General features: G+C 38.5%; 1 protein-coding gene across 1 annotated transcript in view; it reads right to left on the bottom strand.

Moving 5' to 3' along the window:
- st8sia1 (ST8 alpha-N-acetyl-neuraminide alpha-2,8-sialyltransferase 1) overlaps positions 1–24655 on the bottom strand; it is a 115535-nt gene extending 90880 nt beyond the window's left edge. Inside the window, exon 1 of the mRNA XM_039761598.1 lies at positions 23976–24655. Coding sequence (XP_039617532.1) covers positions 23976–24193 — 218 coding nt within the window. The 5' untranslated portion in view covers positions 24194–24655. The remainder of the gene's footprint in view (positions 1–23975) is intronic.
- Positions 24656–27779: the final 3124 nt, after the last annotated feature.

The raw sequence follows: 27779 nt of genomic DNA, 5'->3' as shown, positions 1-27779 counted from the left end.
CATTAGAAGGACTTATAGTTGTGCACCCAACATCCACTGAAACCAGGGGGTTAAACCCCAATTAGATACAAGGGGACAAAATTACTCCTTTTCACAAAACTTTGATAAAATAAATATCGGTAATAATGGTGTGTGGGGTATCATTTCGTGCTATTTCGAGGTTGCTGATCACAACTATGATAATATTTTCAGCATTTGATTCTTTACCGGTCGTCCCAGACCTCTAACAGCCACTCCCAGAAGATTAAAATGACAAATTTCAAAAATAAACAGTACCATTTTAGACTCTTTCAAAGTCAGTGATTACAAATATGATGTTATTTTTTATTTTTTATCCTTTAGTAGGGATCTGACCCTCTATTGACTTCTATCACAGGGTGGAAAATGACAAATTTCTATTACAATCAATAATATTTACATGTTCTCCTTGTGTCTGCTTAGGTTTCCTCCCATGGTTCAAAGATATGCAGGTTAGGTGAATTGGTGATACTAAACTGACCCTAATGGGTGGCTGGTGTGTGTGTGTGTTCACTCTGCGGAGGACTGGTGCCCTGTCTAAGGTTTATTCCTGTGCCATACCCAGTGCTAGCTGGGACAGGCTCCAGTAGACCCCCGTGACTCTGCTCAGGACTAAGTGGGTTAGACAATGACAGACTGACATTTAAATTGAGGTACACTTTTTAACATTTCAAATATTTAACACAACTATTCCTTTTTATTACATAAATGTACACAAAGAAGTAGGGCAGCTTCTGCTAATTCAGACTTTTTAAATATTTGAATCAAATTTGTTTAGTATTCAGTATGAAAGTGCCTGTCCTTTCTAAGCACACTGACAGAAAACATACTGCATTACTGCTCTGCTCATATTGTTCCATGAGGTTTCTTCATTCTCATTTGACCTTTGTCCTAGAATGCCTTACATCAGGCCATGTCAAACTGGACATTTCCTCAGATTTACTGTCTCCTTACTTTGACTGAGCCAAATTGTAAGTTTCCAAAGATCTACTCTACCTGTAATTTTTCTGTTCAAATTCACCTTTAACTGTACTCCATCTATATTCTATTACTATGAAGTCTAACCCACTACATCAGCAGCAAATAATGCACTGGCTGTATTGTTTCTGGGAAGGTCATTCCAGTTGGATTAAGGTCAAAGTGGAAACTGAGGTGTAAAACTGTGTGCTTTGTTAGAATTAAATTTTTATTTTGTTGTAAACTGGTAAAGAGTAGTTCACTATCAAGTAATTTTTCTACAAACAGTATGGTGGCATTTGGGATACCTACTACAGTGTGTCACACATGTGCGATTAGGAGGCAGTCAAAGAGCCTAAAGGTGAGTGAAACGTCGCGAGATAAGGGGTTGTCACGTGGTGCTTACCTGAACTCTCTTTTTTGCCAACAGACATCAAGAAGAAAAATAAGAAAGCCACTTCCAGGTTCCAAGATGGCCACGATAACGTCACTTCCGGCCATTCTTGATGATGTCACTTCCGGCCATCAACAATCATGTCACTTCCGGCTCATCTCCAATGACGCAATTTCCAGTTCCGCCTCCACGTCAACATTGCCAACCATTTCCTGTCACATGTCTTTGGTTTCCTGTATATAAACGCCATCTTGTTCAGTAAATGAGATTCACAGTGTAAAAGACTTTGAATCAGTTTTTTTCTTTAAATTGTCTGGGAGACAATATACGGGGACGGTCCCCAAAACTTTGTTTTGTCAAGTGTGAAGTATTATTCTATTACAAGTGCCATTTGACGTATGGAGAAGTTATGATGTATGAATCAGATTGACAGAAAGCAAGCTGTCAGTTGAGTTCTATATAAAACAGGTTTGCAACAGCCTGTAACTTAAGGCACCTTTATGCCATGTATGACAGCTAAGTTCAAGTATAGACACGCTTTTTCACAACGTCATTTTTGGAAGGTTAAATTTGAAACCATAACTGGGTATTTCTTCTCATTTAAACCACTAGTTAAAGCTATGCCCTCTATAGTATGCTAAATGGAGGGATGTTGCCTCGTAACATATTGCCATTGATTTAAATCTTTAAAACAGCTCTTCAAGTCATCAGAGGAGTGTGATATTCTTCTGAAAGTTTTGACTTTAAATATTTATAAAGATAAATAAAGTTAGAATATCAAGCAAGAGGTGCACATACTGTAACTAGCTTGCTACCTTCTGGTCTCTGATATGAATTTGTGTTATTGAATGATACTGAAAAAAATAATGTTACCTATATTAGAAATAAATTAGTAATTTTTAAACTATTCATGGTGTGCATTATAAAACACACTGCCCAAACTTTTGTTATACAACAAGGGGAAAATGGTGGTAGAAAAAGAAAGTTTGGAAACTCTCCTCATTACATTATATCCAGTATTTGTAAATCTACAAATTATTGGTTTAAAATCTACTTAAGTAATGCAATGATGTCTGATTAAAAGATGTGTTCTGGATTTTGTGACTATTAAACTTCACAGCTGTATTATATGATTGCCACTTGATTGAACTTTCTCTGTTATGGTTTGTATGTGGTGATAAGACTATTTTTCAACAAATAACCCAAACATGATTGCTGTGATAAACCAAATAATACAATTTATTTATAACATAATGATAATTAAAAATGGATATATAGCTTAGTTGAACTTTATTTTGCTCCCATAGAAAAGGGCACACAACTTATGAATTCTGATTTCTCAAGATGGATAAGCTCGTTATCTAGTTATAAAGTTTCTAGTGCTTGCACTGTAATGGTGGCATTGATTTGCTCACAGCTAGTCTGCACTGGTCACAAAATACACAGTTTGTGTGTATGTGAGATGCCACTCTGAACTTCTTACTGGACTTACAGAGAGAAACCTATAACAGCTAAAAACGTATCTGTGATAAAGATTATTACTTATTAGTTACAGTGACACCAATACCATAACAGTGTATGTTATCAGGCTGTATCCTAAATAAGTTATAATTAATAGTTCTCAAAATCAAAGTAGGTGTACTTTTGATTTGGTGAAGGCGATGCTCAGGGGTTTCCTCCCTCTTCACCTTGATCGCACCTTCTGGTTCCAGGTGATACTACAATTTTCTCTTTGAGGTTTCAACACAGAGTGTCCTTTTCTGCTAGTAAAGTTTACGTCTGCTGCATATCTGGTGATCTGTCAGCTCCTGTCTTTAGCAAGACAAAGACATGGCTTTTATGTATGGTTTCTACTTGCTTGTGTGCAAGCTATTCCTTAGCAAGGTTTTGACAAATGGCACCCTTGTCTAACTCCAATACAGACATGAAGTCTTCCACTCTTCCAGTCCAGAGGCCACACAACAAGCAATGGGTACTTGCTATGAGCTATAATTTACAAACAGGTTGAAAGAAGTAAGCATAAAAAGATAGCTCAGATCTAGTGCTGGCAATGATTTTTAAAGGAAGGAGAAGATGATGATTTCCATTGGTTTCTTAGGTGCACATTGGTCTAACCTTTTGGTTGAGAACTGGTGAAAAGTGTTATCCATCAACATTACTTATTGTTAAGTTATGACCATTTGTCCCTGATTAAGTATTTAGATGGACTTCTCTGGGTGTCACTTTGTGAGCTATCATTTCATCAGATAAGGCCCACAGACTGCATTCCATGGATGCCCTGTGGAGAGAAAACTGATTAAAGGGTGTCTGGCAGCCAATGGGTAATGCCAGTCTGTCCTACACCCTCAGTAAAAGCAAGTAAACATATATATTGCTTATAATAAAGGAGCAATGCCAGAAATGTTTCTCTTAATTAGGACCTTTTTAATTTAATAACATTTGGAGAGGAGAGAGCTTGTTTTTAATTATACTATGCCATAATTAAGTATACCTCACAAACAAACAGAAATTAATATTGAAATTGAAAGGTTTAAATTAATTTAGGAGACATTTAACAGGGAATATTACACTCTCAGCATTTTATATTAATGTTCTTGTTTTGTTAAAGCATGCCACAAGCACTAGTTTCTATTCTTTGCTAGTTTACGCGGTACAGGACCATAATATTTCAGCTTACTGATATTGTCACTGCCTAGTGGATAACAGACAGTAGTTGTAAAACTGAGAAGTTCAACGTAGCTATCTACCTCCATGATTTTTTTTAAATTCCCCTAAAAGTCACATTTGTCTTCATTCGTGTTATTGTCACTCATAATCATCCCTGACAATGACAAACACAATAAGAAAGCTGATATTTTGCAATTTCATCATCATTAATTTTATGCCTCTTAATGGAACTTAGACATTAGTCCATTGTAACAGTCTTTTGTCTTATATCACAGGCTTATGAATGCTGCCCCTTAATGGAATTTATACACAGGAAAGCATGCTATTTAAAAAGAATCTAATGAAAAAATTGCGTTAACTGGAAGATCATTACTTAATCAAATTGTAACAAAAGTTTTTTAAACTAAATGCACTGTATTCATTCACAAGTGTTATTTTAAAATATATGACTTCTTCATTTTGTCCAGATGCATTGATTGCTTTTGTTTCATAGACATTTTGAATTGTGTGGCAAACATATGACTAGCAGCTTTTACGTATGGTTTAAGCCATAGAAAGTCATTCTCTAGCACCACCGCTCTGGACGTAGCAAGGCAATCATTTTTCTTAGTGGTGAGGATCATTGTAGTATTCATAAGGTTTCAGCAAAATTACAAATCAGTTATTAAACCAGCCACCAAAGTGATATAACTGGTAGGGAAGTGGAGACAGGAAGAAATAGAAAGGTGGTGTGGCTGAGGCAGCTCATGGGATGGCAGCAGCAAGTCTCTGTGGTATATTGATTTAGTAATCCATTTTCATCATGCAACAATAACAAGCAGCAGGAACAAATGAACACACTGAGAAAATAATTCTTACACAGCCAAACATTTTCATTGATGTCTGGGAACCCCATCCTTACCAATTTCACATCATCATCTTTTCATTTGATGACATTCGGACTAGATGAGGTGAGGAGATTCCCATGTACTGTAGATCCAAGCACATGGGCATCCATTTCTCTATAACCATAAGCAATGCTAGGTGAGTGCTGAGAAGTACATAGTATACAGAACAAAATAAAACCAAAAAACACTGATGGCACAAGTTTTAAGCCATTGACACCTCAAACCAGTTTTAAAGGTCATTACATTTTAACAATCAGACTGGGTGGGTAACAGTAGGCGGGACATAAGGTGTGGTTTAAATATTTAGTAATGCAGGCCACACTCATAAATACGAGAGAGGTAAAAGTGGGTATAAGTTACTGCATAAGAACTGGAGTGATGTAATGTATTTACAGAATGTGCTGCAGGTGAATTCAGACATTATGAAGGTCATAAAAAGTTGGATGCCAACTAGGGCTGTCAGCTCAAAAATCACTATTTGAATATAATTAAAATCTATATAAAACATTTCTTGTCTAAAGGCATATGGTGATATTCGATTTTAAAAGAAAAATCCTTTATTCCAACTTGCACTAACTTTGGCTATTCCAGACATGTTTCCTGCAATACTTCTGTACAGTATATCAGATGTGTTTTAAATATCACTTCCATGATCCATGTTTTAATTTTTTACTTTGTTAGGCATTTATAAAATGTTTTTATTAACAGATGTATTAATATCTGATTTTCTTTTTGGGCCTTAAAGGACCATTTTGCTCCAGATCCTTTTACGTTTCAGTCTTTAACATGAAATCTTTAATTTCCCTCCGAACTTGTCAAAGAAATGCATTCAATTTTAAATACTAATAAACACTATACCAAATATGGACATATCACACTCAATTACCAAGGAAAGACAGTCAGCGACTGTGGTGATGCAACTTATTGAACTTTTGACAGGCAATGGGAAAAATGTCAATGCTTAATTGTCAAGGGGACAGCCCTCAATAAAATTCTGGGGTGATGCATGTGCAACATAACAAAAGTGAACTAAGTGCCACCATTTTGTGTGCAGGATCTGCTCACAACAGACTTCAAAGATCTGCGCAGACTACTGATGTGGACTGTTTTATAAGCAATCCTGCTGCTTACCATTTTTCATACCTATTCCATGAAATATGTACAGTAAGTATGGATGTAATTTTTAAAGCTTATTTATATAGAACCTCTCTAGGAATCACCACCTTATCATGGTGAAGAAGTTTGAGTGCCCCTGTGAGTTATGTTGTCTGGAGCAGAAGCTATAGGTTGGGCCTCCCAAGACAAATTGCTCCCAGGTAAGGGGTCAGACAAACAGTGAATCAAAGCCCCTAATAATGAAAACCCATAAATTTATAAAGATTATCCTGCCCAGTATGGAGCCAGGCCTGGGAGAAGTGCCTGCGGGCAAGTGCCTGGTGGCTGGGCCTACCACAGGGCCCAGTCGGGCACAGCCTGAAAACACAGTGTGGGACTGTCCTCCTGTCGACCCACCACCTGCATGATGAAAAGTGTCCAGGTACAATGTGACCAGGACGGCAGTCGAAGGCATAGGCCTTGGCGGACTGGAACCCAGACAAATAAACTGACTCTTGGAATGTGGAACGTCACCTTTCTTGGGGGAAAGGAGCAGGAGTTGGTGGGTGAGGTGGAAAGAAACCAACTAGATATATTTGGGCTCACATCCACTCATTCACTTTGATCTAGAAAGGAGGCTTGGCTCTCCTTTACTCTGGAGTTACTGAATCCCTGCCCGGTCGATGCCATGTTGGAGTTTGTCCTGGAAAAAAAGAGGGCTGTCTCTGTATGGCTGAAGATCACGGAGGGTAGGACTCTGACTGCCTTAGTTGCCTATGCACCAAATGTCAGTTCAGAATATGTACCAGGCCTTCTTTGAGTCCCTGGAGGGCATCCTGCAAAAGGTCCCAGCTAGGGATTCCATAGTTGTTATGGGAGACTTCATTTCCCACATGGGTAATGATGGAGACAACTGGATAGGTGTGAGTGGGAGGAATGGCCTCCCTGATCTAAACCCAGCAGTGTTTTGTTATTGGACTTGTTTGCTAAGTAAAGTTTGTCCATAATGAACACCATGTTTGAGCATAAGGTGGCTCAGTGTACCTGGTACCAGAGCTCCCTAGGCCAAAGATCTATGATCGATTTCATAATCTTATCATCAGATTTGTGGCCATATGATCTGGACACTTGGGTGAAGAGAGGGGAAGAGCTGTCAATTGATCATCACCTGGTGGTGAGTTGGGTCAAATGATGGGGGAGGCACCTGGACAGACATGGAAAGCCCAAGCGAGTAGTGAGGGTGGCCTGGAAACATTTGGGAGAGGCGCCTGTCCGGAAGACTTTCAACACCAACCTCTGAAAGAGTTTTTCCTGCATCATGGGGGAGGCTAGGGGCTTACAGTCTGAATGGGCCTTCTTCAAAGCCTCCATTGTGGAAGTGGCTGGAAAGAGCTGCGACCTGAAAGCCATAAGTGCTTCTCGAGGTAGCAACCAAAGGACCAAATGGTGGACACCAGAGGTGAGGGATGCCATTAAGCTGAAAAAGGAGGCCTTCTGTGTATGATTAACATGGGAGACTCCCAAAGCAGCAGAGAGGTACTTCCCTGGTAGTCAGGGAAGCAAAAACCCTAGTGTGGGAGGAGACCATGGAAAGTGAGTATAAAATCGGACTCAAAGAGGTTCTGGCAAACTATTAATCAACTCAGAATAGGAAGGCAGTGATTCACGTGGGCTTTTCTCAGCTAGGGTGAAGAAGTTCTGAACTGGACTGAGGATGCTGTCCGGCAGCAGAAGGAACAATTTGAGAAGCTCCTGAACCCAATGGACACACTCACTATGTAGGATTCCGAGGAAGAAGCTGATGGGGGATCAATGTTCATTTCCTTTCAGGAGTTAAGCAACTCTGTAGTGGCAAAGCCCCAGGGTAGGATGAGATCCGCCCAGAAATGATGAAGACTCTGGCCATTGCTGAACTGCCCGACACGCCTTTTCAATAATTATGATTATTTATTCAAAATGTGGCATTTTTGTGAAGGACCTTGTAGTAATTCTCACTATAAAATTGGCAACATACAACACTGATTAATTCACAAAGAGCACTTTGATTTGAGCTGTGTATGTTAAGTAGGTGTACATCCCAAATGAAAATGGACAAAGCTGAATTCAAATTTTGCCAAGAAATATTTATTATTTCAGTTTATAAACAGAACTTGTAAACAGGGCAGCACAGTTGCTTTTTTTGCCTTCCTCAATAGTAAAGTACAATTTCTTCACTTAGAAAAATAGCCCCTTAGGCAAGAAATAACAGCATGCGTTTTATGTGTATTGAAACTGACAATTTTGACAAATAAATCACAAAATAGTTCAGGCAACTTTTTTGCTTTTTCAATTTCAAGGTTGCAGCAGGTGTAATGCATTAACCTAGACTGGGTGAGATGCCATTCCACCTCACCCAAGCCTATAGTGGAACAAATACAGAGTTAGGAGAAATCCTATCTAGAGAATGTATAAACTGAATGTAGATAAAAGCCTTTGCTGTAGGATGAGCCCAGGCACTGGAACAAGGAGACTTCTGTGCTAACACTGTACCACAATGAAGTAACACACTGAAATTCTCATTTAAAAGATGTACAGTATGTTAATGTCATTATAAATAAATAATGCTATTTTTGATTTTTTAATAAGATGAATGCAACACTGATGATTAAATAAAAAAGTTCAAGAACACTATGTTCAACAGTTCCACATGTGCCAGGTGAAAGACAATGCTTTCTTTTTGCATTAAGGAATATATAATTAGTACCGACAGTAAACAGAAGTCCCATGTCAGAAATAATTATTTGTTTCATGTCACAGTGACAAACATAAGAGCATAAACTCTTTCGCTAGTTAAAGGGAAATGAAGAAGCCAGTACTTTAGTTTAAGCAAAGCAACACAAAGGCATCAATGTGCAGAATGTGAAAGAAGTTTGTCACACAATCTTTAATTAGGATTGCAAACCATATTGTGTAGAATACATGCAGACAACTGAATCTTTAATTTATACACAGTGCCATAAATGTGAGAGTTCTCGCAGATGATTGAGTAGTTCACAATTTAAATACATTTTAAAAATGAGGGACACTTTAAAGTCAGCAAAGAAAACCTAAGAAATCATCAGGACAACCAACTCTTAAAGTTGACATATTGTATATCCTTTCAACATATCTGTATATTTATAAAGGTACATTCTTTTTCCACAAAATATTATTTTTTAGATTGGCCATGGAAATTGATACTTTCTGTCCTAATCTGCTGTTAGCCACAACAATCTGTACAGAAATCAAAAAACAGTTGTGAGTCATCGTTATAAATGAATCCAAGGATGGACATCCTTTATTACACCAGGCTGGTGGAACCCCAGCATTTGATTAGCAGACTAATCTAACAGAACAGCTTCTTTTATTAGTTAGGTTAATTCAAATAGCATATTCAAAAACATTTTAATTTACACCAATCAGCACACAGATAAATGGTATATTCTAATGTTATCCCTATGCTATACTTCATCTAAAAGTTTAAAAACTGTTAAACAGTCTTTGGTAACTATCTGGTTCATAGAATAAGCCTTCTTATATGTAAATTATCATAGAAAAAAATAAAAAGTTAAAACGTCATACAAATGAAGTCAAGATGATCTGGTTTAACAGGCAGGCACAGTCTGAACATTTTAAGCACTTTTACAAGTCATATAACATGTTTTTCCCTTATATCTCCATTACAGAAAACTCTCTTACTTATCCCAACCTGGAGCATACTTTCATATGCCATAGCCTGCATTTTTAGAATATATTTTCAAATTGTATTTGTTTGTCTGTTTAACAATATTTTTCTATTATGCTTTATATGCCATGTCCCCAGGATTGAGAGCTGCATGGTTTCTTCTACAGTTTTCTTTTGCTTTGTAAACTCTATTTCATGTTATAACCTTACAGTAACCCAGAATTTATGTAGATTGGTCAAACATTTAGCTTGAACATGGCATCTCTTTTTTCCAAAGGTATTCTGCTTATTAAACAGGAGCTGAATGAGTGAAATTTTACACACTGAAAAGCCATATACTGTACTGTATACAAATAGCAGTGTGTCCCATAAAGAAGCCATAGTCAAAGTTGACGTTACTATTTTTTTTCTGCAAAACAAAACTGAACTAAAGTCACAAAATCACACGGTGACATTTCTTTAGGGAAGACAATGCATAAGATCTTTGGTCTTAAAATTCATCCTTAAATACTGTAGTAATAACACAATACATTGTCTGCAGTGATAAACATTATATTTTAACTTTAAGCACTGCCATCCTTCCTCTAGTTCATGCTCTCATTCATTACACAAGGGCATTTCACTGGCATAAGCACATGCTACATGCAGCTGTCTAAACCACATTACTGCACCCTCATCATCCCATGTGACATAAAGATAAAATAAGCACCCAAAAGTAGTAGTAGTAGTAGTATGTAACCCCGACCACTGTACATTGTATTATTTTAAGGGGAAAAATAAAAAGCAAAGAGAAACACCATTACACTACTCTTTACACAACACAATACTTTGATTTTATCTATTTTTGTGGTTCCTGCTGTAGCTAACTGTGCTTTACCTAAGATTTATCAGAATAGTAGAAGTGAAAGGACGGAAAATTCAATTATGAGGGAAGTATGGTACAAGTACATTTTAAAACCACTCTCTCCCAAAATCCAGAGCAACACAATGCTTACCAGTAGAAGGTAAAGTGACAAAAGATGACAAGAACTTTTCCATTTCCAAAATTTAGTACGGTGTTCTACCATGTTAGCCATTATGGATGAAATAAGAAGTCAAGCAAAATAACACCTTTTATTATTTATATGCAAGCTTTCAAGGAAACGCAGTCCCCTTCTTCAGGCTCCCTTCTGCTTCATCTTGCTTGAAGAAGGGGCCTGAGTTGCCTCGAAAGCTTGCATATTGTAATCTGTTTGGTTAGCCAATAAAAGGTGTCATTTTGCTTGATTTCTCAATTGCAAAATAGGTAAATATAAGATTTAGATAAAAAAAAAAAAACTTGGAAAAGTGTGGTGCATTAAAAACAAAGTATAAAAGAAGGAACACACAAAGAAAATTAAGAAAAGGGCAAACTGGATATAAAATAAGCCCCTACAAAACTGCAAACAGCATCTTTTACTTTACAGTAAATAAAAGAAGATAGTCAAATATTCTGGTTTATAGTGGTGTTCTCTGCGTGAAAATCTAATTTTTCTTTTTTTTCATGAATGCCATTAGAACAACTGGTTACAGCTCTTGACTTCTTAGTTTCTCCTTCATGTGGATGTTTTCTAGGTACTACAGACTGTTCCAGTATCAAAAAGACAAGCAAGTAAGACCGGTATTATTAAAAAAAAAAAGTTGTCTTAGACAGGTGATTTATTTACAGTACGTACAAATTACAGTGTTTGGCGTTGTATTACTCCAGACATGCAGTGAAACAGGGTTTGCTTGTATCATTATTGGTAAAAAGGTCAGATTTTTTCCTCCTAAACACGTCCATTCATAGTGTATTTTGGGACAGCTTTCTCTACCCAATTGCTGTGTTCTTTGACCCACAGTTGTACAAAGAACATGTTTTAAAGTACTTTCCAGCCACCCTCGTATATTATTATATATAATATATTATATATATATATATATATATATATATATATATATATTCTGCTTCTGATCCTGTTCCTGTTCACTTTAACCTGAGATCCATGACTTGCTCTTTAATACTAGAACTGTTAAGCCTCCATCGAGGCAAGCAAAATCTGGTTTTAATTAAAGACAAAGAGAGAACTGAAAATAATGATCATATATCAGATTTTCCTTCTGTTATTATTATTATTATTATAATGGCTTTAAAATCACATTTTCAGTGTCAGCAATGCTCTGTGTAGCTACCTCAACTAACATGCAGTTACAGTCTTAGCTGCTGACTTGCCACCATTACTTAAATTAATGTGGCGTGTAGAAAACATTATTCATGGTTACCTACATTTTTGCTGCAACTGTAAAGGGAAGAAATGAGATACTGACTGTAATAAAGATTATGTTACACCTTGACTATCTGCTCGCCCCACAGCACTCAACTTAGCATGCTGTACAGTGAGCTATTTTTAAACTGCTTGTTTTCATTTACTCATGAAACTAACTATAGCTCATGTCTCTTGTGTTTTTCTTTTAAAATGTGTTCGGTATGGTTTATTAAATTAGTAGTGATCAACACATAAGCCTAAGTTGGCAAGTTTTGTTTTTTTTATAAGTTGATATGAATAAAGACACCCCGTATAAGAAATATATAATGTTATTTGCGCTAATTCCCACATTCTCAGGAGGAGTGGATTAGCGTCGATTAGGGCAACCATGGTTGTTTGATCACTGCTTATGTGTCTGTTGTTTATGTCTGTTAACTTTGCCATTTGTGCCAAAATGAGGATTATTTACACAAAAGATTGGCTCCTATCTATTGGGATTACGCTTGATTTATCCTCAACCGATCAAGGATATTTACATACAGATTTATCACTTATGAACCCTCTGATTGCAACCTCAGCCAGGTAACTCACACCTGAAGTGGAGAAACGGGAAGCACAAAGTGTCTCTCACCCCTTCCCTGTCTAGTTTTATCTAATGTCAGAGGAACAACACTGAGGAACAAAATAGACAAACGTAATCTTCTCACCACAAGTAAGGATTATTTTCTATCTTCAGCGTATTGCTTTGTGAAGACATGGCTTAATTCATCGGTTCCTGACTTGTGATTAGAACTGCCAAGGTTTCTGTTTTACAGGGCAGCTAGAGATGCTGATCATTGCAACAAGTCAAAAAGGTGGTGGAGTCTGCTTCTACATTAATAAAAATTGGTGTACTGATGTTCCATATTATTGAAGCACTGCTCCCACAATCTGGAACTATTTGCTATTAACTGCATGTCATTCTATTCACCTCAAGAATTTTCTTCAATAATTCTTGTTGGAGTTTATATCCCTCCTGATGTGAATGTGAATGAAGCGCTGCAGCAGTTGGCAGATTACATCACTAGTTTGGAGATCAGTCATGCAAACTCCCCAATTATAATGATGGGTGACTTTAATAATACAAACTTAACCATCAAGCTTCCCAGATACAAACAGCTTGTTAAATGCCCCACCAGGGACGGGAAGACTTTGCATCACTGCTACTGTGCTATAAAAAACGCATACTGGGCGTTACATCACTCGCTGCTGGGTAATTCTGACCAAGTTATGCTACAGTTGCCACCCACTTATAATCAAAGGCTAATTACTTAAATCATTACAAGATTGTCTGAACTGTACAGAATGGGGTGTTTTTAAAAAAAAAAGTGAAAATATTCATGAGCTGACAGATACTGCTACATCTTATATCAGCTTCTGTGAATAAGTTTGAATTCCCAGCAAATCTATTGAGATTTATAACAATGGAAAGCCTGGGTTCACCAAAGAACTAAGAAATCTCCATCAGGTAAAAGAAAAAGCCCATAAAACTGGTGATAAGGACACTTACAGACCGGCCAGGAATAGGCTACACAATGAAATCAGATATACTAAATGGAAACAAAAATAAACTGCAGCTTTAATTTTCAGCAAACAATAACTCCTCTATATGGAGAAGACTTCAGTTTGTTCATCTCCCAATGCTTACTCAGTGTAAATGACCGGAAAATCATTCCGCACATAGGGAAGGTAACAGCGTACAATACCGGAAGTGTGAACAAACAGTGAGGACAAACACTATCTCTGAAAAGGTGACCTTTAGATTTGTTGCACCCCTTGGTAAGCAGAGCGAGGTACAAATTTAATCATATGTTGTTTCATTTGTCCTGTTTCTTTGTAGAATGTTAAAAAATGTACGTTTATATTTTTGTTTATAGTTTTCATGGTGCTCGTGATGATATAACGACTACAATAAAGAGCCAAAGTTTGAGACATAAATAAAGATAAACACACCAGTCTGAGACTCTCTGCGCTTTGATTCTATTGAAACCAAGTGCTGCTACACTCAGATTCATCCCTCCCTGATAAACATAAGAAGTTTAATGGCAGATTTGAACAAGGTGTCCAGTACCTACAAATCCCTCTGCTCCTCCAGCTCTGAAGTAGTTAATACACCAGCCACTTCTTTCCATAAGTCTCACCCCTTTCCTCTTCTTCTATCAAAGAATGGAAGCTATTTGGAACTCAAAACTGCAGGAAGTCAGTCAGCCAAGATTCTGTCTCACCTGTAACGATCAAACATTGTGCTAGGAAGCTTGTTCCTGTCTTCAGACATCTTTAACCAGTCTCATTCACAGTGTACTGTACCAGATTGCTTTTAATCTTTAATCTTAAAATTGTTCCTGATTTCAAAAGTGATAAAATAAGATGTCTCAATGATTGTAGACCTATCGCTCTTACGTCAGTTTTGAAGAAAATATTTGAATGGCTTGGTCTGACCCATTTGAAGTCTGTAATTGCTACTGATCTTAACCCCTTTCTTATGCCAGAATACAATTTGTAGACTTCACTTCAGCTTTTAACACTGTTGTCGCTGAACTGTTGTTAATTAAACTTCAACAGACAGAACTGAATCCTTCCAACTTTAAATGGATTTACAGTTCTCTGACAAACAAGAAACAATACATTTGTGTGGGTTCCCACCTCTCAGACTGTCACCCTATTAGGCAAGTTGTCCCGTAAATCTGTGCACATCCCCCCTACTTTATTCCTTGTACACCAATGACTGTAGATTTACTGATCCTATATTTAAAATCATTAAGTTCGTTGGTGACACTACCATTATCAGTCTAATTACTAATGACAAGGATACACCTTATAGAAAATGAGACAGTGGAAATAGCAGTTACAACCTCTCCCATTAGAAATTAATGATTCTGCAGTCAATATGCTGGAATCCTTCAAATTTCTGGGCACAACTCTAACAAACACTCTTACCTGGGATATTAACATCACTTCCATCACCAAAAGGCTCAATAGCGGTCGTACTTCTTACTCCAACTAAACTAATTAAATATTTCCCAGCCAATCCTATTTCATTTTTACAAAGCCATAATTGAAAGTGTAATCACATTCTCCATTAGTCTGGTTTAGCAACAGCACACTCCAAAAATAATTTACAGCGTGTTGTGAGGTCTGCTGAGAAAATAATTGGTTGTGCTCTTCCATCTGTTGCAGACCGGTATACATCTCGTGTCACTAACCACATCAAAAGGATCACCACAGACTCATCTCACCCAGCTCATTGCTTATTCCAAGAACTCCCCTCTAGTAGACATTTTAGTTCAATTAAAAATAAACCAGATACCTCAATAGTTAATTTTCCAGAGCCAGTAACTTAGCCTATTATTTGTATACTCATGAATTCTGTCATATACTGTATGAATGTGTGTGTGTGTGCGTTTACAGTGTATGTACATGTATGTGTGTGCATGTGCATACGCACCACACACTCACACTTTCACTTCAACATCATCATTTACACATCTTATTTATAATTGTACTATTCTGCAAGTTTCTATGAAATTTTCCTTTTTAACTTATGTTATTTATGTTATTTGTATGTGATTTTGTGCTATGTTATAAGCAGCTACAAACCTGCCAAGTCAAATTCCTGTACATTAAGTACTGGTGAATAAAAGTGATCCTGATTCTGGTTTTGATAATTCTAAACTAACCCAATATGCATGAGTCTGCACGTGTCTGTGACTATGCCCAGCAATAAATTGACGTCTTGTCCAGGCTGGTTCGCTGTCTAAAGTCTGATTTTGCTGGAGTACATTCTGTCCTATATCAGCTTGTATTGGAATAAAAAGGTTAAAGAAAATTAGTGGGTGAATAAATAAATGAATTATGAATATTGCCTACTGATAACTATAAAATAAGTGTTAAGGAAGTATAGTGACTTGTTATTTAGATAATTGCTCTGACTGCATTTTACACCATGTCCTATAAACAACTATTTTAGTGCAACCTATGTGAAAAGCATTCACTGCTACACAAGAACATCATGACTTGATAACCAATAGGAGACCATTCAGCCTATCAAGACTGTTTGGTTAGTTAATAGCCAAGCTGATCCCAGTATCTCATCCAGGTTGCTTTGGTCTCTGCTTTAAAAAGTGTAGTTAATGAATTCCAGATATTCAAGACCAATTATGTGAAAAGGTCCTTCCTGGCTTCAATCTTAAATTAATTTCCACCAAAATCTTCAATAATTCAATTCACTATTTAATTGTTAGATCAATCTTCTAATACCTAAGATGTGGATTGGGTCCCTACAATGTTGTCTTTGTTCAAGACTAAAGAGGTTTAATTGTCTAAATATGTCCTAAAGTGAATGCCCTTTAGTTCTGGGATGTACTTGGTGGCTATGCTCAAAGCTTCTAGAGCTGCTATGTCTTTTTGCAGAGTGGTGACTAAAGCTTTAGACATGAAGTCCCATTTGCACATTATACACTGTGAGCATAATGTTTTCTGATTTAAACTTAATTTTCCAGTCTTCAGGAATCTTCCTTTCACACACAGTGGTGTTCCACAGGTTTGTCAACCATTTAGCTCAAGAACTCCATGCTGTATTCAACATTTGACAGCAATCCAGTTAAGCCTGCTGCATTACATAGTTTATCTTAAACTTTTTCAGTTGCATTTAAACTCTTCTTTTGTTAATATACAGCTTGGTCCTTCTGTTTCCTCTCAAGATTATTATCATTATCTCATTTGTTATCATCAACTTCTCCACGTACTGTTAAATTTTACTATTAATAAAAAAGTTCTCTTTAACATTCTTCATGCAATTCAAATCTTCTACAACAGGCAAAGTCAGGTTGGGGAGCATACACTGGTACAACACATTTCCACACCCACAACACAACGAAATGGCTCAGGATCCTGGTTGGCAATCCTCCCAGGCAGACACACAGTTTAGTCCCATCCTCCGGAAATGATTCTCTATCTGCCACAGCCAGGTGTTATGTGGTGTATGTGCCTGACCTGACACAGACTGACACAGAGGCACGTGTAAAACCAACAAGATTTATTTTTTCTTCAGCTGAGGTCCACGTCTTCCCTGTGTCGCTCAGCCCTAACATAGTCCCAAGCACACCAAAATGAACCAAGATAAAGCACACCACACTCTTATTCCTCCACCACTCCTCCCGACTCAGGCTCCCAAAGTTGTGGCCGCTGGCTACTTTTATTAGGCATCCGGAAGTGCTCCAGGTGCTTGATTGCCCAGTCCCGGCTGCACTCCCTTGTGTGTTGAAAGCACTGTCCACAAGGGCCTAGCAGCTCCCACTGTAGAACCCCCTGGCGGCGCCTGCGGAACCCAACAGGGCTGCACCAAACTCCAACTCCCATGAAGCCCTGAAGGACTCTGAGGCACCGCTGCAACCCAGGGAGGCTGCCATCTAGCGTCCAGGGGGAGGTATTGGGTCTCCCATGCTTGCTCCCCCCGGAACATATGCTGAAGTGGGGTTCTGGCCATCCGCAACAGTGGGCATCTCCATGGCCTGGCCCAGCCACTCGGGTCCTCAACAATATGGATACTGCGAGCCGGAATTGCGCCACATGGCTGGAGTGCCATAACTGATGCTCTCTCACAATGCAGGTAATGTGCCTCATTCAGGACTCCATGAGCAACTGCTTATTTGACACAAAGTCAAACCAGCAGTACCCAAGGATTTTCCAAAAAGACACAGTACCAAAGGAGTCCAGTCTTTGTTTCAGGTCACTGGATAGCATCCATGGATCGCAACCATATAGCAAGAAAGAAGGATTCTAAAAACTTCGATCTTCATCCTTTTGCATAGATATTGGGAGCACCACACACCCTTTTCCAGTGACCTCATGACCAATGCTCTCAATCTGTTTACTGACTTCATAGGAAGAGTCACCAGAGACATGCATGTCACTGCTAAGGTAAGTAAACCTCTCAACAAAGTCAACACTCTCTCCGCAACAGACTCACTGTTGATGGTTGAACCTAAGAGGTCATTAAGGGTCTGGATCTTGTTTTTTTCCACTTGCAAGCCCAGACACACAGAATCCCCGCTCAGTCTCTTGAGAGCCCCAATCAGAGCCACCATTAACTCCGTGATGATCACAGCATCGTCAGCAAAGTCAAGATCAGTTAAACTTTCTTCACCAACAAATGCCCCACAGCCGCTGGACCCCACGACCTTGCCCAACACCCAGTTCCTGCAAGCACTGAACAGAGTAGGAGCAGGAACAAATCCCTGATGAACCCAAAGTGGGAAAAATGCAGAGGTTCTGCCTCCACTCTGCATAGCACTCATAGTACCAGGGTACAGGCCAGCCATGATATCCAGCAACCTTGAGGGGATCCTGCGTAGTCTTAGGTTGTCCCACAGGGCAGCTCAATCAAATGAGTCAAACGCTTTACAAAATCGACAAAGGCTGCAAAGAAACTCTGCCAATGTTTGCGTTTTGGCTCCATAAGAACCCTCAGTACCAGGATGCAGTCTATGGTAGACTTCTTAGGTGTAAAACCAGACTGTTCAGGCCACTGGTAGGTGAGCATGTGATTACAGATCCTACTGAGAATGACCCTAGCAAGGACCTTACCCGGCACCAAGAGCTGTCTTATCCCCCTGTAGTTGCCACAATCCAGGGGCCTCATGTATAAAAGGTGTGTATGCACAAAAATGTTCCATAAGCCTGTTTCCACACTCACAAACACAGCCTTACAAACACAGATCCCTGCAGCCACCCCTACCCTCAACTGGTTCACCACCTGTGTAATCTCAGTGAGATTGGGTGGTTCATCACTAATTGGAAGTTCAGCCCCAAGAACTGTGGACCCAGAGATATCCAATATCCTAGCTGGAGGATCACCGTTAAGCAGGTGTTCAAAGTAGCCAGCCCAGCAAGTCACAACTGCAGTGTCATTAATAAGGACCTGACTGCGACTATCTTAGGAACAGACTTGGATGTGTGTAATGCTTTGATTCCTCTGTAAGCAAGACGTAGGTCACTAGGCCAAAGATGGTGTGTCACTTGCTCACAGATTCCTCAAACAAATGTCTCCTTATCTGCCCTCAGAGCCCTCACAGCCATCCTTCTCAGTTCCCGATGCAGACTGGAGTTGCCATCAAGTCGTGCGCTGCAACTCCTCTCAATGATATCCAGAGTGCCCTGCAAGATGAAACACCACTTACTGGGAACACCAACATAGACCTTAGCAACCTTCAGGGTCTTGTCACAGAAGGTCTCTCACATCACATTAGGATTGGCAGTCGCATACAAATCTGTACAGTCCTCACACAAACTGTGTGCAAACTCGTCAGAAACAGCCTGATTTTGGATTCTGGCCAAGTCCGGGTGGTAACCTACTGGACCTAAGCTGGATCTTCAGAGTAATAACAATAGGTCTGTGGTCAGAATTCACAAACTGGACACTTTTGTAGACCATGCAGTTTTGTAAGAGCCTCCAGTGTCTGCCCATTAGGATGTGATCGATCTCTTTCACCACACCACCAGTATTGGAGTACCAAATCCAACAATGCGGCTGAGTGTGCTGGAACCAGGACCTTTTGCAAAGTCAAGGAACATGGAGTCACTTTCACCATAGTCACCAGACCCATGGGGACCAATACAATCCTTATAGCCAGCCCTGTCAGTGGGGGTGGTTGCACTGAAGTCACCCATGACCAGAGAAGTGTCACCTCGTTAGTACCCATCAACCACCGAGACATCACTCACCGCAATCGGACCCAGAGAATCTCTTTGAAAGGAGTGACAACGGACACCATTGAAAGAAGCCGATCTGCAACAGCAACACCTACTCCCCGAGTATAACAGCCATTAGAGCGACCAGACCAATAAATGGTGTACCCACCTACAGAGATATGGCCAGTCCCAGGTCTACACACCTCAAAGAGTGCTACGACTGAAATTCAGAATTTACGCTGCTTCTCCAACAGCAGAGGAAGATGATCATCATGCCAGAGAGACAAGACGTTCCACATGCCTACCCAGATGAGCCACCTCAAATTGGGACCCGAGTGCTGCCATGCATAGGGCGACGCCTCAGCACCACGCCAGTTCTGATCCCCCACAGGCCTGCTCCCATTAGCTCTACAATGGTTTTGACTCTTCTGGGGATAGGGCTCCTGAGGGCTTTCCCCCATCCACTTCATAATACAAGCAGCCTTTCAATGGGCGGCTGCAGCAGTGGTCCTCCCATTGAGAGCAGAAAGGAGTCCTTTCTGTTGTCTCAGAGCTGCGTGAAGTTTTTTTTACAGTGGCTGGAGTGCCAATCCTGCCACCAACTCCCATGATGCAATTTAACGTCATACCCAGTTCTATATGTTTTTTTGCTTACAGTCTTCTTTACAGTGTTGAATAGTAAGTAGTGTGAGTTTGCTTCCCAGGTCCTTTCTGTGTGGAGAGTGCTTTGAGTAGTGAGAAAAGTGCTATATAAATGTAAAGAAGTATTATTATTATTATCATTATTGAACATGTTCCTCTTTCCTTCTTTATTCTGCAGCTCACCTGCAAACTTCTGTCTTTTGGCCTCTTATGCACTTGCAATGACTATGCAAGATGCATGGTACAATTGCTGAGAGAAACTTAAATGAATGCACAGATGGTCAGAAGTGGGTACATAAAACATACAGCATATGAAGAGTGGCTTTTATATAGAAAGTGAATGAGTTTGGTACAAAGTGGTTATGTAGTAAGCATAGGTTTAGATATCTGCAATGGGGTTGTTATGGAAAATGTAGTGAAGTTCTTCTACATAGGTGTTAAGTGCAGATGGAGGTTCAGGTACATTAGTGATAGCAAGAGTAAGAGTGCATGGAAGAAATGTGGGGAGCTATCCTACATTCTAACTTGTAAAGAAGTCACTCTGGCATTGAACAGTAAAGTTTATAAAAGTAGTGGGGACAGTTTGCTCTCGGAGAGTGAGATTTGGGGACAATAAGAACTGAGATGAGAATGATCAGACAGATGTGTGGAGTGTAACAGAGTGAGAAGAAGATTAGTGCTGAATTAAAAGAAAGGCTTGGAGGTGATACAATAGGCAATATGGTAAGGAAAAACAGACTAAGGGGTTTCAGCTGTGGAGGGTATTCAGAGAATGATAAAGTGAAGAAAGGAACAAAGACAGAAGTGAAAGGAATGAAGCTCAGATACAGTCCAAAGAATAAACTGTTGGAGGTGATGTCAGATGAATGAAAAGTACAGGACTCGACTCAATGGATGACTGGATCCACATAAAGTAAGTGATGTAAATGTGATGCTCTGTATTAAGTACTGATCTATTAAGAGGTTTGGGGTATTTGTTTTAGTGAGTGCTTTTGACAACAGACTACAAGGATACATTGAAAACGTTGACTAAATTAGTTCACCCATGGAAGTGACTTAACCAGCCAGCGCTTTAACTCTAAAAATAAACAACAAACTATAGTGAACCACTGACTGTGACTTGTAAGTTATTCTGAATTACAATGTGAGCTAAACAGATAAATTAAAATAAGAAAAATGTTTTTTGTACCTATACATGCTTTATCAACTCCCCGTTTTATTAAAGCTGGTCCTAAAATAAAAGTATGGTTGTTCTATTATAAGAAAAGACTGAAACTTTCAAAAAAGGAACATATCCACAGGATAAATGCTTATGCTATGTTATTTCTGCATTTGTGCCTAACATTAGCTGCTTTCTTGGCAAAGCTAAAGACTTTGGAATCTTTTTCTGGACCAAAATAATGATATAATATTGCATCAATCATTTCATCTGTTTATCTTCTACAGCATGTTCCATAATTAAGTGGCTCGCAAAAAAACAAAATAATAAAAACGGGTATATCAAGCCTCCCAAAAACTGGTATAAACGTCTTAATAAATTCAGCACTTGCGTCTTCCACTGCTATCAGTTCATATTAAATCATTGCAGAATGTGGTCATTTTCTTAATATTTAATAAAATAATAGGATGCTGCATAACCCCTCAAGAGGTTTTGATTTTGAAAGCCCCAGAGGCCTAATATCACAACGTGAAGGCACCCCGCTTTCAGACCAGAAAGGAAAAGAAAAGAGCTGGCATCTGCTTTGTCCATCTGGACATGAAAGGCAGGCATAAATTTGCACATGAAATGAAATGAATCCGTTTTCGTGGCTCATTATTTCCCTTTTCATTGTACACAGCGGCAGTAGCACTCTCCTACATGAACATGTGAAAGTTCTTACACCAAAGATCCCCAATGAGACTCTAAAACGCTCTGAGCAAAATACAAAACCGCACACGTTAAATGTGCATTACTTTTTACACAATTCATTCAGGCATTTGTGTTTGGACTCGGTTCGGTCCAGTCGGATATGAGAAAGGCAATAGCCTACCCGTGTTAAGTAATCTGTCAGAAAATTATACTTAATTAAATAAACCGGTGGCCACTTAGACTTTAAACAAAGACTAACGAACAACAAGAGGTTTCCCGTAACCGTTCTCGCTTAACTACACGTCACAAATTTAACACAGAGCGGAGCGGATGCAACATTCAAACAACACATACACTGGAAGGAAACACAGAAGAAAACCCTGAAAGTGCAAGGTGGTGGGCACTTGCACGGAGTGTGTTGCATTGCCAATCATTCAGTAAGGGTCTCACCTTCATCTGATGTTCTGACTCTTAATATATACTGTATATTGGAGGGTATTAGAGAAAGGGTGTTCGCAGTGTTACCTATTTATGCAAATGAAGATTATTCCCTCTGAGAACACAAAAATGATGCATCACAGCAAAATTGCCACGGTTGAAGTAACTTAAAATGTGATATGTGGGAAGACTGTTCCCACCTTATACACTTTATAGTTTTGATATGTTTTTCGTTTTCCTACGCCGATTTATAATCTCAAACTAACATAACATGCAAGCTTAAGATTCTCTCACACAGATTGGTGCCTACAAGCATAGAGCTCTTTCCGAAATACAGCAGCGTTCAACATAATGCGGTAAAGATTTAACAAAAAATACGTTATAAGTTCGAGACCTTATTCCAGTTGGTTGAAAGCTCTCTTAAACATAAGCCTGCTCTTCAATAAAGTATCCATATTATTAACTAATTACATGCAATTACGGTATTTCCAATGACACACTTTGGTGTTATCTGCATAGAACAATAAAGGTGGTTAAAATTACAAAACAAAAAATCGAAACGAAACAATACCTGGTATGCCAAAACGGCTACAACAAACCATAAGTAACAAAATCGCTTGTAAATAAAAGTAGATTAAGAAAGAAAACTTGACGTGAACGTCCAGCAATTCCAGCAATTTTCCAGTCCGAAAAGTAAAGATTGGACAAAAATCGTGCACACCTATATATTTTTGTTTTGTTATAGTGTACTTAATTCCACTAAAGTTTCTGAATCGTGCACACTTGCATTCATTGTTTCAAAGTTAAACCACATCACTCTAAAACTAAATGTAGTTAATATACACAACGTATGTTATTCCACTGAATCTTACCATCAATCACACACGTTTCTGTATATATACACATAATATATATATATATATATATATATATATATATATATATATATATATATCTATTTTCTATATAGCATATATATTCTATTTTTGTCCATTATTGAGGATGATCGTAAAGGATTCAGTACTATGCGTCTAGAAATATTTACATACTTGGCTGACGCCTTCATCCAAGGCGACTTTGAACATTTATGAGACAACTGGCTGCATTTGTTTTGGTTTTCATTTGGATCATGGTTACACAGTGTCAGTAACAGGAATTGAACCCACAACCTCTGGGCTTGAAGTCCAAAGCCTTAACCACTTACGCCACATACGTTTCTCGGGATGCTCCATTGTCATCCTTACAGAAGAACATTATTTTTGTCTACGTGTGGTCTAAGAGAAAGAAGCAGAAGTTAACAAACTGGCACTTAAAGAAAGTCAGTTACATGTACCTGAACATCAAGGCTGCCGTCAGGTTTTTCTTCCATACATTTCCCTGTCGCAAGACTTCATTCACGATCTCCTTGTCGCTGGGAATCCTGTACAGTGTAAAAATGTAGAGCCAATATAGCACTGCTATGCCTAGAGCTGCCCCCATGGGCAACTTGTTTCTGGGGAATTTTGAAATCATTCTTAATATGCCGTTGGAATTTAAAGCAGATCCTTTCATTTCATCGACTGAATCTGTGCTGTGGAACCGTCAAAGGAAATGACACTGATCATCACCGTTATAGGGACGAATACTTCATGTTTAATGTCTGTCGCAAAAGAGGAAGGTGGTCTGGATTTAGGTTTAGTATTAGAACCTCAGCAGTACGTTATATATCCCAAAGAATCAGGATCCCGTTTTCAGCACTGTCGCTGATCCATTCAGACACAGACTCCGCGCGTGTCGCCCGCATCCCCAGCGGTCTTTGCATCGCCTCTTCTATGTCAACCCTCCGCAGTGATCCTCACTTCTTAATAACCTTTACTCTGTGCACAATCTACCCATAATATGTGAAATGAAAGAATAATATCGTTGAGAGCTTTTAGAATTATTCTTATAAATGTTACCGCCGCTTTACATTGCAATGGCACAAAATGTAAAACGAGTGTGCACAGTGCATGCAAGCGCGTCCCGCTGAACAAAGCCGCGTTTCTTTTCGCACTGCGTTGTGGCATTGGAGCAAAGCGAGAGAGAGAGAGAGAGAGAGTGAATAGGGGGCGGGGCAAAAAAGAGCCGAATACCTGCAGAGGACGGCGTCGTACACTAACGGAATGACGCACTCGTGAACGGAAATGACGTCACCACACCGTTCAAACGAAGCGGTCTGGAATCTTAAAAGGTAATTAGTTAAATCAGTCCAAAATTGAATACAATAGGTGCAAGTAAAGTAAATGCATTAAATGTTCCGAGTTAATGCTACCAAAGAAACATTTGTCTTGAATATTAACAGCTTTAGCTAAATTACATTTATAAGGATAAATATTCAAAATTCTCAGGTGCACTTCTTGAACTTTATTTAAAATTAAGGATTGAAAGGGCAACAACCAAGCCTCATGCCAAAGAAGAGCTGATAATTTAGAGTAACAGCAATATTTTCCAAGAGAATCTACCTTCTTTTTACTATATAAAAGAATCCTAGTAAATGTGTTAGTGCATTTACAGCTGCGGATGTTAACACCATTAATGTGTAATATAGACTCATAAAATTACGTTTATGATTTAAACACCTAATCGTAATCGTATTTTTATTCAATGTAAAAATGTTTTTATTTGCTTTATCTTAATTTTGAAATTGCTAAGTTACTTAATAAATGTAATGATTCTTATTGGTAAATTTCACATTCACAAATGAAAGTTTAGTCATAACATTTCATCATTGTATTCCTTTTGTATCTGAGATTTCAACTTTTAGTAAATCTTAAGAAAAATATTTATACTGTTATTGTCTTTAACATCCTATTTAACCTCTTCTAATTGTCTATTATGGTGATTTTTGTTATTTCTTATTCATGTACTTTTAAGTATAACTGCCTCATCATTTTTCCATACAGATTATTTTTAACATTTTTAATTAAAATAAAGATGTTAAAACATTTAAAAGGAAGACCTGGGACCTCAATAAATGAAAAAGAAATCACATCCTTGCAAGAAAAGGGAAAGGGAAATCTGGTCCATCCTGTCCTACTTGTCATCTAGACCTGCACCAGGATAAACAAACTGAACGTGGATAGATGCATGAATAAGACTCTTTTCACATCTATGAATTTAACAATTTCATATTCATTGACACTTTTAATCTTTTTTTTTTCAGTGTTCGCTGTTTTTATAAAGTAATACTCTCAAACTTATTTGCAGTAATTCAGTTCAGAGCCTACCTGAACAGAAGTGAGCACAAGGCAAGCAGCAGTCATGTACAGGGGACAATTTTAGGGCTCCCTCACACACACACGTACACACACACATGCACACAGCCAATTTGTAACTACCAATTAACCTGACTTGTCTTTGGAGATATTAGAGGAAAACACATACAGACACATTGAACCACCAACTGAACAAGAATAGGGTACAGCATTTGGCACCGGCATTGTCTACCCTCATTATTTTGTGGCAGTGCTGTCCACTGACCTACTTTGCTGTCCCACTTTCCTTAATACATTGGGACATTGGTCAGCTAGCATGTAGGTTTGGGGAGAGCAGGAATCACAATCAGGTGGACGTTCCTTTCCCTTCCACTTACACATACATCAGCAGAGGACTCATTGTGTCACCATGCCTTGTCATCTTCAGAAACTATTGTATCACTTTAAGGGGTCAGATAGATGGTGAACTGTCAGCTGTGCAACTAAGACCCACAATTCCCAAGTAAATAATTTGAGCTGCTGCCACCTGTTCTGTTTTTTTTTTTTAAAAAAAGCAGCAAAACAATATTAATAAAACAGTCATCTTCCTTAAATTGTTTCACATTGGTGCTTTTACAGAATCTAGCTGCAGTCCCAAGTCAGAACTTCCCCTCACTAGCTGACTTCCTATAATGGTATATGGAGAAGTGCTGTGAATATGCCAGCATACATCCACTCTGTCTCTTTTACTTTCGGTCTTTTTGACTGGTCTCCTTCTAGCCTTACTTCTGTCTTGAGCCACTTGGAACACCTTGGTAGCTTGGCAGTTCTTTAGAAACCTTATGCTGTTCTCAGCCCAAATACTGCATCATGGTATTAGATATTGCCATCATACTCTTCTTCATCACCAGTTGACTAACTCTGGCATGAGGCTTTTATTTTTATGTCTTATAGTCCTGCTTGTAAAGTGCTTTCTGTAGTGTCTTAAATCTTGCGTAGTCTGTAATTGTCATGGAGCAATTTAGCACAGTTTAACATGTTTTTAAAACTTTTAGGGTTTGAGGGGTCCCAAATGTTGATTACAAGGCCCAAGACCTCCAGCCAGAATTCCAGGTAGGCTCCACTCTCCCTTTGTTGCATTTAGAAGCCTCTCCAACCTGTAACCATCAATAGAAAATAAAGACACAGACATTCAGCAAGAGGTTGGTGCAAAAAGTTGCAAGTACTTTTATTACCATGCAACAAACGAAAATGAAAATGCAAAGAGTGCAGTGATTCAGATCAAAGCCCTCAACAAATAAATAATACATAATATATACATACATAAAAACCAATAAATATATGAAGGTTAAAAGTCAAATTAAACAAATCCAGTAAAACAAGGTTAAATTGAAGAGACAGACTTTTAAAAATTTAAGTCCCAACGCTTCCTTCTAAAACCTATGATAATAATTTAGAGGCAGCAGTAATTAAGTATTTTGGTCTGCAGTGAACAGTGACATATATAAGCAATTGTTTTAGAAATGTCATGAAGAGACTGCTGAAATGGTCAAGTAAACAAGCAAGAATCTAGCTGATGTAATGTTCTTTCATGCACCTAGTAAGACTTGCTTTATAGCACGTATACAGTTTTCATAAAAGGAAAAAAAGCTGAATTCAAGAGATACTGAAGAACAAGAATATAATGGAGAAATACATTTATTTTAGACTGGTTATGCTCTATGCTAAATAACCACATGTTTTTTTAACCAATCAGAGTGTGGTTTGTAAGCATACATTCAGCACTGTCATGCAAATTCAGTTTTATAAAACGGAGCTCTACCCTTACTTTTGTGATCCTTCTGTAACAGTCTGCTGTGATCAGTGCTCCTTCTTCAAGCATTTGCTGAAAAGATTGTTAGAGACGCAATGGACAAGTTTTCTCC

This window comes from Polypterus senegalus, chromosome 8 (genome assembly GCF_016835505.1).
Source record: "Polypterus senegalus isolate Bchr_013 chromosome 8, ASM1683550v1, whole genome shotgun sequence".
Taxonomy (NCBI): Eukaryota; Metazoa; Chordata; class Cladistia; order Polypteriformes; family Polypteridae; genus Polypterus; species Polypterus senegalus.
This window is presented reverse-complemented; position numbering and strand designations above follow the sequence as displayed.